Source organism: Lygodium microphyllum, chromosome 15 (genome assembly GCF_053477565.2).
Source record: "Lygodium microphyllum isolate KBCC chromosome 15, Lygodium_microphyllum_v1.1.10, whole genome shotgun sequence".
In the NCBI taxonomy this organism is placed as follows: Eukaryota; Viridiplantae; Streptophyta; class Polypodiopsida; order Schizaeales; family Lygodiaceae; genus Lygodium; species Lygodium microphyllum.
Genome location: NC_141149.1, coordinates 22,801,442 through 22,816,848, shown reverse-complemented (window position 1 = coordinate 22,816,848; position 15,407 = coordinate 22,801,442). Strand labels below are relative to the sequence as shown.

General features: G+C 38.9%; 1 protein-coding gene across 1 annotated transcript; it reads right to left on the bottom strand.

Annotated features, from left to right (window-relative positions):
• Positions 1 to 11,184: 11,184 nt before the first annotated feature.
• On the bottom strand, positions 11,185 to 15,165 carry LOC148024343 (pentatricopeptide repeat-containing protein At5g27110-like). Its single transcript, XM_087693577.1, has one exon. It carries the CDS (start codon positions 15,163 to 15,165, stop codon positions 11,185 to 11,187), a length of 3,981 nt encoding a protein of 1,326 aa, XP_087549703.1.
• Positions 15,166 to 15,407: the final 242 nt, after the last annotated feature.

Here is a 15,407-nt window from a genome sequence, read left to right as displayed (position 1 = left end):
CAATAGCCATCAAAGACCTTCAGGAGGTAGATGACAACACGAAAAAATTCATCAAGGGCTAGCAATAGTATTTCTTATTAGGCAATAGCATTTGGGGGCCTCAAGAGATAGCAAGAAACTACATTTAATGTAGGCTATAGTAGGTAGCATACAAATTCTAGGATTTCCTTGTGATGATCAATCTTATATTTCCCTCTCATCTGAGCATTCTCTCACCTTTCTAGCTTGTGCTCAACCATTCTTACCATTTCTTAATCCATTAAAGGTGATCTCATCCAATTCAGTAGATAGCAAAGGAATTTCTGTTGTAAACCCTAATTTACAATAGAAGTTAGGATTTACAACCACCTTGGGACCCATGCCATCAGTGAAGGCATTGTCCACTTAAATCAACAACCAAAATTTGAGAATTATCAAGGATTTTAAATGCTAGCCCATCCCATTTGATTTGGGGTAGCATTTGGTCAATTTATGATCCAAATTGTATAACTCCTGGTGGTTGAAGATCAAGGGGCAATTGGCCCGAATTTCTTTTTGATTAGTTGTGATATTAGCAAGGGCCTTTTAGATCAACGAAGAATATTTCGAAGTCTCAGCTTGTACTACTCAATCCATTAGCAATTTAAGTTAAAGAAATACCACAAGGGGCACCAATTTTGGGGCCAAATAGGTGTCCAGTATCCAAGATCATGATGGTAATGTGTGCATTTCAATTTATGTTTATCTATTAATTGATGTAATTAAGTGCTTGATCAAGTTTTACCACACTCTCCAAGAAGGAAGGTCGGTTTCATGGTTCCGTTGTGCCGAGACACCACTCAATCCTTTGATTTGATGGGCCTAAGGCACTGATTGCAAGCCAACGTTTTGTGCTAATGCTAATTTTTTTCCTCAACTAAGTAATTATAACAAAATGTCTTCATACAACGAGATGCAATCAAGCAGTGATGATGCCTCTCAGTATGGACATTCACATGGGGAAGAAGGAAATGCAATGCTTAATCTTGAGCAAGGATCACATGATGGACAGCAAGCTGAAATTATTACAGTTGGACAAGATGTAGAGCCTTCAAGGCAAAATGAGGCTAATGACAACAAGAGAAAGAAGAATTTAATAACCATGTCAAGAATCAAATGAGGAAAGCTGCAAATCTCTTTGCTAAATTGGCAAAGGATTCTCATTTTGTTCAATTTTTGAATGGTTCTAAGAAGGGCAATAAGGGTAAGAAGAATAAGTCATCTTTTGCACCTTCGGCTCTCAAGGTGCACCAAAGATAGTGCAAAAGCCTTCACTTGAATCTCCCAAATAAGTCAATGAAGAGAAACAATTTGTACCATGAGACAATGTGTACAAATGCAAGGCCGTCCTGGTGATGCCAATCCAATGGATTTTAGACAATTGAGCATGCATGCAATGTTGGGGCAACCAGGATACTTTGGTGGTAGCATGATGTTTCATGCAATGGTTAGACAAGAACTGTGTTGAGACGGAAAGCTCAACACATGCGGATATTAATGATGGACTACCTAGTTGGATGGGTCCATACATCTACACTGAGGATGTTAGTGGTTATGATCCTCACATGGCCACTAACCTATCACTTAGTATATTTGGTTTGTTACACCTACCTACAGCTCGCATAGTTATAGTGCCAGTCGATTAGTATAGTCAATTATGCATTGTTTGACTTAGTAGATCACTTTCCTTTATGTTTTATATTATCTATACTTTGTATACATTGTATTGTATATGAAAGAAGAAGAAGAAACTAGCATGAAAAAGGTTTTGGCCTCCATCTCTCTTCTTATGTTCTTGAGTGAGCTTCCTCTTGTGTTTATGGTGCGTGTTTGGCACAACAGCTCAAGGAAGTCCCCCATCACGCAATTTATGACATGGTATCAAAGTGGCACAACTAAGAGAGGCTGGTTTTGAACGCTAAAGTGAAGCAAAAAAAACAAAGATTCGAGAAAGTAAGCAATGGGTAACAAGCTCTCACATTCTTCCACTCTTTCTCTTGGATAGTACCTATGGAGACATCGAAAGTAGGACAAAGAAAAAATTTCAAATTGTTGTGAGATTTGGCATGCAAGCAAAGCATTGTGTATTCTATGGGAAAAGCTTTTAGAGTTATCCGCTATTTTTTTAGTCATTTGAGGCTGCTTCAGGCCCCATTTAGACCTGCCATGTTATAAATAGCAATTTCAGGATATACGGCAATTTTGATTGTGTACGTCAAAAGTGGGTGTACAATTACAGGTTTCGAATTTATAAGTTTTGAGGTATTTTCCAAGAAGCAAACACAAGTTTTATCTATAAACAGATTGCAAATTATATATGATATTGGTCAATAAAAGGAACTACTTGTTATAGTGTTGTACACTTGTTGTAAAATATTACATAAGATTTGCTTATTGTTTGTATTAATTTTGTGGAAATGGAAAAGAACAGTGGAAACCCCATCATTGAGAAGCTAAACAAGAACAATTACCCATCATGGAAGTTTTGTATGATGAACTTTCTTATTGGAAAAGGCCTTTACAAGTTTGTTTCAGGTGAAGAAAGGAGCTAGAGCTAAGTAGTCCTGCAACTGTAAAAAAATTAAAGGTGTGAAAAGAATGGAATACAAAAGACAAAAAGGTAATGGCAGTCATTGATAATACTATGCTCGGATATATTAGAAATGCAGAAACTTCACATGCATCTTGGATAATTTTTTGGAATATGTTTTTAGTAAATACAAAGGCATGAAAGATTCAACTCAAGGAAGAGTTGAATACTTTGAAGAAAGGGAAGATGTTTATAAATGAGTATGTTTTGAAAGTGAGAAACATTGCAGATGCCTTATGCAATGCCTAATGATGATGACAATTTGTTTTCATCTACCTTGGGTGGCCTTAAGAATGAGAAGGCCTGTAAATCATTTGTCACTTCTGTGTATGTACAGAAGCTATTTCTAGCTTTTGATGAGTTGGTCTCTCTCATGGCCACTAAAGAGATCAAGATACCAAGTGAATCACCTGAAAAAAGTTGTGAACAAGTCCAAGTATTTTACTCAAGTTCAAGAGGAGGATATGATAGGTCCTCTTCAAGAGGTTGTAGTATGTGACGTACTGTTAATAACCAGCAAAATAGATCAAATCAACAATTTGATGAAATGTAGGTTTCGAGAGGTTGTGGAAATTTTAGTGGAAGGGAAAGTTCTAGAGAAAGAGATGGATGGCAAAACAGAGGTTCTAGATATTTTGGTATTGTTTGTCATTAGTGTGGAAAAATAGGTCATATTGCAACCCATTGTTATGCTAAGAATAATGGTCTCCACAATGGTAAATTGCAGCAAGGAAACTATACATCATCTTCATGACATAATGAAGATAAAATCCTAAGGAGGTCAATCATATATATATATATATATGTATCACGTGAGTTCAACATAAGGGATTTTTTAAATACCATTTTTACACATTTTTAAACATACAAAAGGGACCCATATAAAGGGATTACTTACAAATTGAATAGAAAAGTGTTATTTTTTATTAAGAAAAAATTCACATGTAAGAATATTTATAAATAGGCCTTAAAAGCATGTGATATAGAGGGTATACGCCTTAGCTGCATCTACTAGTGTTGTAGGTAAAGATAAAGGGAAGAAGAAAGTGTTAGATAATAATGATGTATCTGCTAATCACTTGGGGTTTGATGGAGATTCCAGTGGTTTAGAGAGTTTGGATGATGAGCTTGGTATTTCTTCAATTAGGACACCCAACTATACAGAGAGCACAAGATAATGTAAGGCTTCACTGAGTAATCCAATGATATGTAAGTCTAGCAAGGTTAGATACCCTATTAAAAGATTTGGTTTTGAAGGTTATGCAACTCACCATTATGCGTATATAGTAAAGGTAGTTGAGGATATTGAGCCCACTTATTTTGAGGATGCTATTGGTCATGCTCATTGGGGTGTAGCAATGGATGAGGAGATGGCTACATTAGAAGCCAATAAGACTTGGAATCTAGTACCATTACCTAAGGGCAAGAAAGCTATTGGCTATAAGTGGATCTATAAAATTAAGCATACTGCAGATGGTTCTATTAGCAAGTATAAGGTTAGGCTAGTTATAAAAGGCTATGCTCAAAGATATGGCATAGATTATGAAGAGACATTCAATCCACTTGTTAGAATGGCAGCTATTAGATGTGTGATTGCTTTGGCAACAACCAAAGACTAAAGTTTACAGCATCAAATGGATGTAAAGAATGCCTTCTTGCATGGTGAATTGTAGAATATATGTATATGAAGCAGCTGGTAGGTTATGAGAATTTAGAGCATCCCACATATGTGTCTAGGTTAAAGAATGCGCTCTATGGAAAGTAAGCACCTAGAGTTGACAAGATCGGAGAGTATCTTGCCAACATTGGCTTTTGTGTTTTTAATGTTGATCGCTCACTTTATGTGAGAAATGGATATACAAGTTCGGTCATCATAGTCATCTATGTGGATGACTTGATTATTATAGGTGACAGTCATTGTGGGATTGCTAAAGTCAAGGATTTTTTGACGATAAAGTATTTGGGTGAGCTAAGATACTTCCTTGTTATTGAGGTGATCAAATTTGATGATGGTATATGGCTATCCCAAAGGCAATATGGCTTGGATATGTTGTCTAAGTATGGTAACAACATATAAGCCCGTTTCAGTTCTATTGGAGCAAAATTTGAAGTTGAGTGTTGATGTTGAGGATGAGATAAAAGTCCCTACTATGTTTAGGTGGATAGTAGGGAGTTTAATTTACATGACTATCACAAGGTCATAGTTATGTTGTTAGCCTTGCCTGTCAAGTTTATGCAGATGTCTAGAAAGCCTCATTTGGGCAGTTAGATGCATATTGAGGTATGTGAAGTCCACTTTACATTATGGACTTTTTAATGAGGCATGTAAGGATACACAGGTGTTTGGATACACGGATATAGATTAGGCTAGTATCATTGTGAGAAATGCGGGATCTAGAGCATGGCAAAGGCGGAAGCTATGGAGGATGGAAAATGAAGATACTACTCATGTTGACATTGACAAAGAAGACAACTGTTACACAAGTGAATTAGGTTTCAAGATTGAGACTTGAACTCATAAACACAATATGTAGGACTGACAATGACACAGAGACTTGACACAAAGAAACAAGTACTATTGCATTATCATCATATGAAAGTGATAGTCAAGTACATCATTATATAGGATTGCTTGGTAGCACATTTCATCATTGTGCCTATGGGATCTGTCTCTCTTCCTAGAATGAACTGCATCTTCCTAGCCTAGTTGTTCCATACAAAGGGGCATACATAGGGTGTGATTGGCAGATTCTCAACAATCATGTCGACAAAAGATCTACCAGTGGATTCCCTTGGTAGTACAGCAATTACGTGGAGTAGCAAAAAGTAACCTACAGTTGCTTTATTGAGTATAGAGCTAAGTGCAGAGGTGCTACTATGGTAGCATGTGAGTTGGTATGGCTACAAAAGTTATTGGGTGATTTAAATGTACATTGAATTGGTCCAATTGTCATTCACTATGACAACATGAGCAGCATACAGTTTGCTAGGAACCCAGTGTTCCATGTAAGGACAAAACACATTGAGATGCATTACCACTTTGTGAGAGAAAAGGCACTTGCAAGTGGAATCGACTTGATATATTTCAGCACACAGGATTAAATAGCTGATATTTTCACAAAAGCATTAGGTGTAGAAAGGCAATGCACGTGAGATAGCAAGCTCAACACATCTAAATACTAATGATGAACTGCTTGATGAGATAGATCTGTACATCTACACTTAGCATGTCAGTGGTCATTATAATCCTCACATAGCCATTGACTTATCACGTATTATATTTGATTTGTTGCGCCTACCTATAGTTGGCATAGTTATAGCACCAATTGATTATTATAGTCAATTATACATTGTTTGATATGTTGTATCTTGTCTATACTTTGTGTGCAGTGTATTGTATATGAAAGAAGAAGAAACCAACAAGAAAATGTTTTGGCCTCCATCTCTCTTTTTGTGTTCTTGAGTGAGCTTCCTCTTGTATGTATGATGTGTGTTTGGCGCAACAGCTCAAGCAAGCTCCCCACTATGTGATTCGTGTGACAAATTGTATATGTGAACGTATGATACAACTCCCTATGGTATGCAGAAACCAAGGCATGGTATGCAAGGCCCAATGTATTTAAGTATGGTTGGAAATGTGCATAATCCTTTGTATGCAAGCATTGGTTTGGTACAAAGTGGCATGTTTGGTAATGCATCTACATCCCCAAATGTTTATGGGGCTCAAGGAATGAGTGTTGGTTATGCAAATGCTTCTTTTGGACTTGTCATGGTGTAAATACAACAAATGCATCCTTTTTGCAATAGCCAGTATTGACGAGTAAACTCCCAAAGGGGTAGTAAAAGACTCAAGAGAAAACTTCACTAAGTCCTCCAAGATTCGAAAGGCATCCACTTTCTTGAGAGGAATGCATTGTAGTGGTGGTCCACACTCTTGATACAAGGTAGAGCATCATTAACATGAGTACAATTCAAGCAAAGATTTGCATCGAATTGGTTGACAAGTACTTTTGAGGTGGGCATCATGACAGCTTAGAATAAGCTTGATACAAAAGGATGCAAGAATTTAGAGAAATACAATAAGAAGTTTTGGGATGCATTGTTGCCCGTCACTTCTTATCATCTGATGTCCCTTCATAAGAAAATGAAAAGTATGTAGGTGGGTGCAAAGGAATTATGAATTTTTCCATAAAATCCACCATGTCGCTAGAATATCTCAACTCATAGAGATTGCTACTATAGCCGATGCTTTGGTACATGGAAAGAATTCTGGCTTTCAAGAGAGGGTGGAAAGGGAAGTTGAATAAAAATTTGTCAAAGGCTGAGAAAAGGGGCATATCTAAAAGTCAACCTGAAAAGAGATTAAAATAGCAAAGAAAAGGCTAGAAATCATTGGCACATTATAGGGAATTAATGGTTTATTTGCAAATAGATGTTTCATTTGTAAACATGAGGGTCATATTGCAAAAGACTATCCCAATAGGCAACAAGCTGGAAAGTCAAAATATCATAAAGCTAAAAAATAAATGTTTCATTTATAAACAGGAGGGTCATATTGCAAAGGACTATCCCAATAGACAGTAAGCTAGAAAATCAAAAAATCATGAAGATCCAAGGAAAAGAAGCCCAAAACATCAATTGAATTATGCTTGATATTGCTAGTGATCAACCCAAAGCTACTGAGCTATGCAAAGCATGGGGCAAAATTAGAGATTAGCATGCATTGATATTCTTTGATAATGGTGCACGAGCAAATTTATCTCTACAAACATGGTAGCACGCCTAGGCATCAAAGAGGGTGAGATGGGATCTATGGGGGAAAGTTGGAATGGCATGCAAGTGCCATGCAGAGCTTGCACACCAGTCATTGGAAAGCTTTCATTGCACATTTAGGTATATATGGACAACGAAGAGTTCTTTATTACTCCACTTGAGAATTGTGATCTTTTGCTTGGTATGCCATGGTGCAACCATATGCATGCAGTGATTGATTCATATGCCAAAGTGATCACTATTTAACACAAAGATAAGACCCATACACTTGATGTAAAGTTGAAAGATGAATCTGTATCTATTGTATCAGCCTACTACCATTTCAAAAGTAATGAAAAATCACCTTTCAACATACTTGGTTTTTACTAAGGATAAGGTTAATAATGAAAATATTGGAAACATGTCAATGTTAAAGAAGGATCGCATTTCATTTTTGAAAATGTATATTGATTGCTTCTTTCAGTCACTTCTAGGACAACTACCACCTAAAATATTTGAATATCAACATAGATCGTATCCCTGAAAGTAGACCACCTAATAAGCCACCCTACAGAGTCAATGCAACATAGCAAGAGGAGATTACGAGCCAAGTGAATGAGATGTTAGAAAAAGGGTTAATTCACTCCATCTCTTCATTGTTTTGTTCTCCGATACTTTTATAAAATCACAATATAGAATCAATTTATGATCCCTAAGATTGATATAAATGGGTAACATCAAATACGCATTAGACCAAAAGATGTGCATAAGATAGCTTTTAGAAAATCTTTTGGATTGTATAAATTTCTTGTCATGCCTTTTGGACTTACGAATGGTCCTACCACTTTTAATCAGATGATGGATCACATTTTTGGACCATATGGACAATTTCTAAGCACTTCCTTTTATAATATGATTATTTACTCAAAGAATGGAACAAAGCATAGAAAGCATCTGAACATTGTGTTGAATGACTTGTGCAAGCATAGATTGGTCATTAATGACAATAAAATTGAATTTGTTTCGTTTGAAATCTACTTTCTGGGGCACATTGTATTGGTTGATGGTATTCGAATTAACCCTGCAAAGGCTGAGGCAATACACTAATAGCCACCACTAAAAAATGTACATGAGATCCGCAACTTCTTGGGTTTATGTTCCTATTACATAAAGTGTGTATGTGGGTTTGCTGAAATTTCATCTCCATTGTATGCTTTGTAGAAAAAGAATGTACCATTTAGATGGATAACAATGGAAATTTTAGCATTTGAAACGTTAAAAAGAAAACATGACTTCTAATCATATTCTTGTATTGCCCGATCTAAGGAAGTCGTCTGTGGTTCAGTTGATACATGTGGAAATAGCATTGGGGTTGTTTTAATGCAGGCTGGTCGAGTCGTGGCCTATGAGAGCCATCATCTCCACGATGTAGAGAGGATTTTGCAAGTCTATGAAAAAAAACTATTAGTTGTAGTTCATGCATTGTCTACGTGGAAACATTATTTGTTAGAGGCTGATTTTACAATGTAGACAAATCATCAGACATTGAGGTACTATCTGACACAAACAAAGTTGTCAGAGTAGCATAGAAGATGAGGTGAATTTTCTCTCTATGTTTCATTTTCAGATTGTACACCTTAATGGTAAAAAGAATGTTGTGGTTGATACACTATTACATAAGCCACAAATTTCAGCCACCACCAACATGATTAATCACACTGAGTTGGATGCCATGAAGGAGCAGTATGTTGTCGATTCAAACTTTGCTTATGTTTATGATCAGCTTTGTAATGGTGGGAGACATAAACACATTTGTGCTTAGAGATGGGTTTCTAATTATACATTGATGATTGTGTATCACAAGGCAATTGAGGCCTGGAGTAATCATTGAAAGTCATGCGAGCCTCCATATACAAGATAGAGATATTCATGCCACAATCAAGAAAGTAAAGCATTTCTTTTATTGGCCAGCTTTGAAACATGATGTAGAGCAACTTGTCAAGACATGCATTGTATGTTAAAAAGTTAAATATGATAGGCAAAAAATGACAAGTTTGTTGCAGCCCTTGCCTATTCTAGACAAGCCTTGGCAGAGCATTCCTATGGATTTTAACTTTGAGCTTCCTAGAACACCTACAAGGAATGATGGATATGGACTATCATTTGTAGATTTGACAAACAAGCCCATTTCATTCCGATAAGGAAGAAGATAAAGGCTAATCATATGGCATGATTGTTTTTGCAACACATCTTTAAGTATCATGACATACCAAACTCAATCGTTAGTGATTGAGATCCTCATATGACCACCTTATTTTAAAAATGATTGTGTAAGACTATGGGTACCAAACTCAAATCATTAGTAATTGAGATCCTCATATGACCACTTTATTTTGGAAATGATTGTTTAAGACTATGGGTACCACAATAACATTCTCATCATCCTTCCACATACACAAATAGATGGTCGGTCCGAAGAGACAAATTCCAAAGTGTTGGGTCTTTTAAGGTGCTATGTATCAAACCATAAGACACAGTGGAAGTAGTCCTTGCCATTGGTGAGTTTGCATACAATAATACAATGCATAGTTCCACTGGTAAAGCTCTATTTGAGGTGGTTGAGGGTGGCAAAATAATACCACCTATTTTGCACACTGAGGATAAGATCTTTGAGGCTGAACACCATGTGGAAGCTTGGATGCAACCTATGAAAAGTTAAAATCCAAAGTAGCAATCATACACAATCTCTCATATCCAGCTATCAAATCATGTATTCCATTGATAAGGGGCAACAAAGAGTGGTCCCATTTAGCAGCTGTATTTAGAGGTTTGTAGTTCATGCACATGCACCACACATCCATTTTCTTTGATGCTATGATAACAATGCTAACCCATTTACAATAGTCTTCTTGATAAATGAACTCTATCTAGAGTAAATTTGCACTTCCTCCCAAGGAATTGTCATCTGTTCAGATATCAAAGGCTTCAATCTTTGGCACACTTGTTTCCCCTTTCAATTCTATATTTAGCCCCTCCGCTTTCATTCTTCTCATTTCTTGGTAGGATGTTAGAAAAAGATTAGGATATTCACTTATCGTGTAAGGCTCTCGAGTAGTGATCTTGAACACACAACTGCTGCAACTTGGAACGTCAGCACCAAACAGAACACTCACATCGCTAATATCAAAGTGAGCTCTCTATGGTCATTTGCAAAACTCAAAAAAGCCTCATCTGTAACATAACTCTAGCACTTCTGGTGCAAAAAACTTGCTTATAACCCAATCAGGTCACAAACAATGTGAACATGGGTTACAGATATCCTAGACAAGACAGTTCAGATTTCAGGTTTCAAATATCCATAAATGTTTGGATATATCTGTTATAGATCTCCATAGAGGCCCATGTGTGTCCAAGTTATAGGGTGTTTGATAATCTTACTGACAAATAGGAATACCAAAGAAATTAACTGCCCTTTAGCCTTCTAGCATTATACTATAACAGGCTAGGCAACCAAGTTTTACCTAGTGGCTTCTTTTAAACCATGACATGTTCCGAGCACCAGACTGGCAACTACCCTACAATTTCTCATAATCATGGGTAAACTAATAGGGGGTAAGGCAACCATTATCAACAAAAGTTGGATATAGTAAACCATGTTCATGGTTGTAATCTTAGGGGAAAGAAAGGGATGTTCATGGCCTCATTTTACACCTCTTACTGCTGCCATGATAGCGGGTCTATAGATATGGTCTATCTACAGACTGAATTCTCTTGTGAAAGCATGCTCATGTACAGCTCCAACTGCTATGTTAAAGAATGTCTATCTACAGACTCACACAAGTTGCTGCTCTGTTAAGCTCACCACAAGCATATCTTGAGATCATGTCCAGATCTGGGATATATCCGCCAGCCTTAATTTGTAAACTCAAAACCTCTGACATTTCCGGTATATCTTTGTTGTGACTGTGACCAACAACGAACTCATGCAATCTTTCCTTCACCTCAATCACAGACATACCGGGCATTTTCTTTGCCCCTGCGTGATTCCTCATCTTCTGTAAGCTGTTAGCATCACTCCACTTGCCAACACTAGCATAGATGTCTGCCATCAGCGAGTAAGCAGATGAGTCTTCTTGATTCACTTCTACTAGCTGTTGGAAGCATCGCTGCCCCAGCTCCACCTCCCCATAAATCTTACAGGCACTCAGCAAAGTAAACAGAACAACACTCGATGGAGGGCATCTCATGGCTGTAAGAAACTTCTCTGCCTTGTGTATATGTCCTGACCTTGCCAAAAGATCAACCAAGCAAGCACAGTGATCTGAGGTCAGTTCCATGCCAAGATCTCTCATTGCCCAAAAATATTTACACCCCTCAATAACCAGGCTGGAATGACTGCAAGCTGCAAATAGACAAATCAGCGTATTTGGACTTGGGTTCATACCCTGCTTTTGCATGTCCTGGAAGCAATCCACAGCCAGGCTTCCCTCATGGTTTTTGCCATATGCTTTGATCATTGCAGTCCATGATATTACACTACGAACAGGTAGCTTGTCAAACACCTGGCGTGCTTCAGCAAGCAAGCCAAATTTGCCATACACATCCACTAAAGTATTTCCTAAACAAATCTCCATTTCTGATCCCCTTTTCGTCACCTCAGAATGTATAATTCGGCTCATTTCTACAGCTCCCACAATACCACAAGCTTTCAAGCTGCATACAAAAGTGACAGAATCAGGAGACAAACCCTTCTCCTGCATTTGTTGGAAAAAGCTTGCTGCCTTCTCATCACACCCAAGCTCAGTATATGCAGCGCTCAATGCCGCCCAGGATACCTCATCTTGAGCCTGCAACCCTTGAAAAACTTGCTGTGCTTCAGCAAGTGAACCACACTTTCCATACATATCCACCAACATATTTCCTATGGCATCCACCCTATCTAATCCCCTTTTGGCTATTTCAGCATGTGTTGTTTGCCCTGTTTCCATAGCTCTGATAGAGCCACAAGCTTTCAAAGTACAAACAAATGTGACACAATCAGGACAAATGCCCTCAAGCAGCATGTGCTGGCAACATTTTGCAGCTTCCTCACCGAGCCCATGCTCAAGATATCCTGTGATCAATGCATTCCACGGAGCTGAATATTGACCTGGCAGGCAGTCAAACACTTGGCATGCTTCTGAAAGCAAGTCACACTCAAAATACATAGACACAAGTGCACTACCCACATGGAGCTCTTGCTCAAATCCCTGCTTAGTTAATTCAACATGTGTTGCTTGGCCTATTTCTGAAGCTTTCGTGGCACCAACAGCCTTCAAAAACTGAATAAAAGAGACAGAATCAGGCCATATGTCCTCCATTAGCATTTGTTGAAAACATTCAACAGCTTCCTCACTCAGCCCCTGTTCATTGTATCCTAAGATTAGTGCATTCCATGAATCTGTATTTCGACCTGGCAGCCTATCAGAAACATAACGTGCTTCCTGAAGTGAGCCACAATCACTGTACATAGCCACTAGCTTACTACCCAGATGACACTCCTTGTCAAATCCTGTTTTCATAATTTCTGTATGTACAATTCGCCCAGTTTCCAAAGCTCCAACAGAGCTACAAGCTTTCAAGCTACACTTGAATGTGACAGAATCAGGTGCAATGCCCTCCACCTGCATTTTATCAATGTAGTTTTCCACTTCCTCATGCTGCCCTTGTTCAATGTACCCTTCAATTAGTGAGTTGTACACAAATGCATCTCGACCTGGCAGCCTATCGAAGACTATTCGAGCCTCTAAAATTGACTCACACTCAGCGTACATATCCACCAATGAGCTGGTTATGTAGAGATCTCTATCCACTCCTCTTTTGACTGTCTCAACATGTAGTTCTAATCCTCTGTCTAAGGCACGTGCAGTGCTACAAGCTCTCAAACTGCAAACAAAGGTAATTAAGTCCGGAGATACACCCTCCATCACCATTTTTTGAAGGGAATCTGCTGCCTCTTCATGAAGACCATGCTCAACATAACCAGCAATCATTGCATTCCAGGAGGCAGTATCTCGATCTGGTAGTCCATCCAATAATTGCTGTGCTTCTGCGAGTAAACCACATTCACTATACATAGCCACTAATGTGCTTCCAACAGTGAGCTCCATCTCGAATCCTGCTTTAATTGTTTCAGTGTGTATCACTTGACCCGTCTCCAAAGCTTGGATGGCAACACAAGCTTTTAAGCTGCAAACAAAAGTAACAACATCAGGAGAGAGACCATCCAGCAGCATCTCTCGGAAGCAGTTTCTTGCTTCTTCACCCAACCCATATTCAGCATAGCCTGCTATCAGAGCATTCCATGACACTGTGCTCCGTGCTGGCAATCGGTCAAAGAGCTGGTGTGCTTCAAACATCAAACCACATTCAGCATACATATCAACCAGGATGCTGCCTACACGAGGTTCAGTCTCCAATCCTAACTTGGCAACTTCAGCATGCATCTTTCTGCCCATATCTAAGGCTTTCATAGTGGCACAGGCTTTCAATATACAAACAAACATGACACAATCAGGAGATATGCCGTCAAGCAACATTTGTTGCAGACAACTAGCCACTTCTTCCTGCAAACCATGTTCACAATACCCTGCGATCAGGGCGGCCCAGGAAACTGCATCTTTCAGAGGCAGCCCTTCAAAAACATGGCATGCTTCTGCATACGAGCCACATTCAATGTACATGGCTATCAGAGTGCTGCCCACATGAAGATCTCTTTCCAATGCTCTTTTGATTGTTTCAGCATGTACTCCTTGGCCTATTTCCAATGCCCGTGTAGAGCAACATGCTTTCAAGCAAGAGACAAAGGTAGCAAAATCAGGGGACATGCCCTCTGACAGCATTTGTTGAAATGCAATCTCTGCTTCCTTTCCAAGCCCATGTTCAGCATAACCTGCAAATAGTGCATTCCATGAAATCGCATCTCGAACCAGCAACCTTTCAAATACCAAGTAGGCTTCCACAATCAAGCCACATGCCATGTACATGTTAACAAGTGTGTTCCCTACGTAGATCTCTGTTTCCAACCCTCTTTTGACAGTCTCAGAATGAATTTCTTGGCCCATTTCTAAAGCTTGCATGGTGGCACAAGCTTTCAAGGTGCAAATAAATGTGACAAGAGCAGGAGTTATGCCCTCCAGCTGCATCTGTCGGAAACAGTTACCAGCTTCTACACTAAGTCCATGTGCTGCATATCCTGCAATCAAAGCATTCCACGACACTGCATCTTGAATGGGCAACCTTTCAAACACTTGGTGTGCCTCTGCAAGCAAGCCACATTTGCAATACATGTCTACCAATGTGTTGCCCACCACAGCAGTGTCCATGAAAACACATTTTTCCAATCCACGTTGGACTAATTCAACATGCAAGTTTCGGCCTGTTTCTGTATCTTTCAACCTAGCACATGCACTGAGTAGGGACAGATAGGTAGTTGTAGTAGGTTGCATGCAGCTTTTTCCTCCATCTTGCAGCTTGCGGTACAGGTGGAGAGCATGTTGTGGCTCTCCATGTCCAATGAAACCTGAAATCAGAGAATTCAAGGAGTAATGGTTCCTATCATGAAAGGCCAGGCTGTCAAAAGCCTGTTCAGCATCTTGCAAGCTTCCACATTCAACCAGCATAGGGACAAGATAGTTGCCAAGAATTGGATGTGATTCCAACCCTTGTTCTAGTATGTAATCATACAGGCGCTTAGCATCCTCTATTTTCTTCTCATGTCTACACTTTTGCAGAGTGTTGATCCAATTCTGTAGCTCAGAATGCATTCCTCCTTCTCCTACCCAAGCATGCTGAAAGAACGAAAGTCACTTGAACTATCTATACTTTTCCACACTATCATGCTATATGGCTGCATAACCACTGCTGTAACTCAACATGCAGGTTATGAAGCACTCAGGACAGACGTGCCACAGATTATGACGCGTTTGTCTTCCAGCTCAGAATGTCCCCTCTTTCTCCACTGTAACACGTGACAAGTGACATACGCCTGTAAAGGCCCTAAGTAATA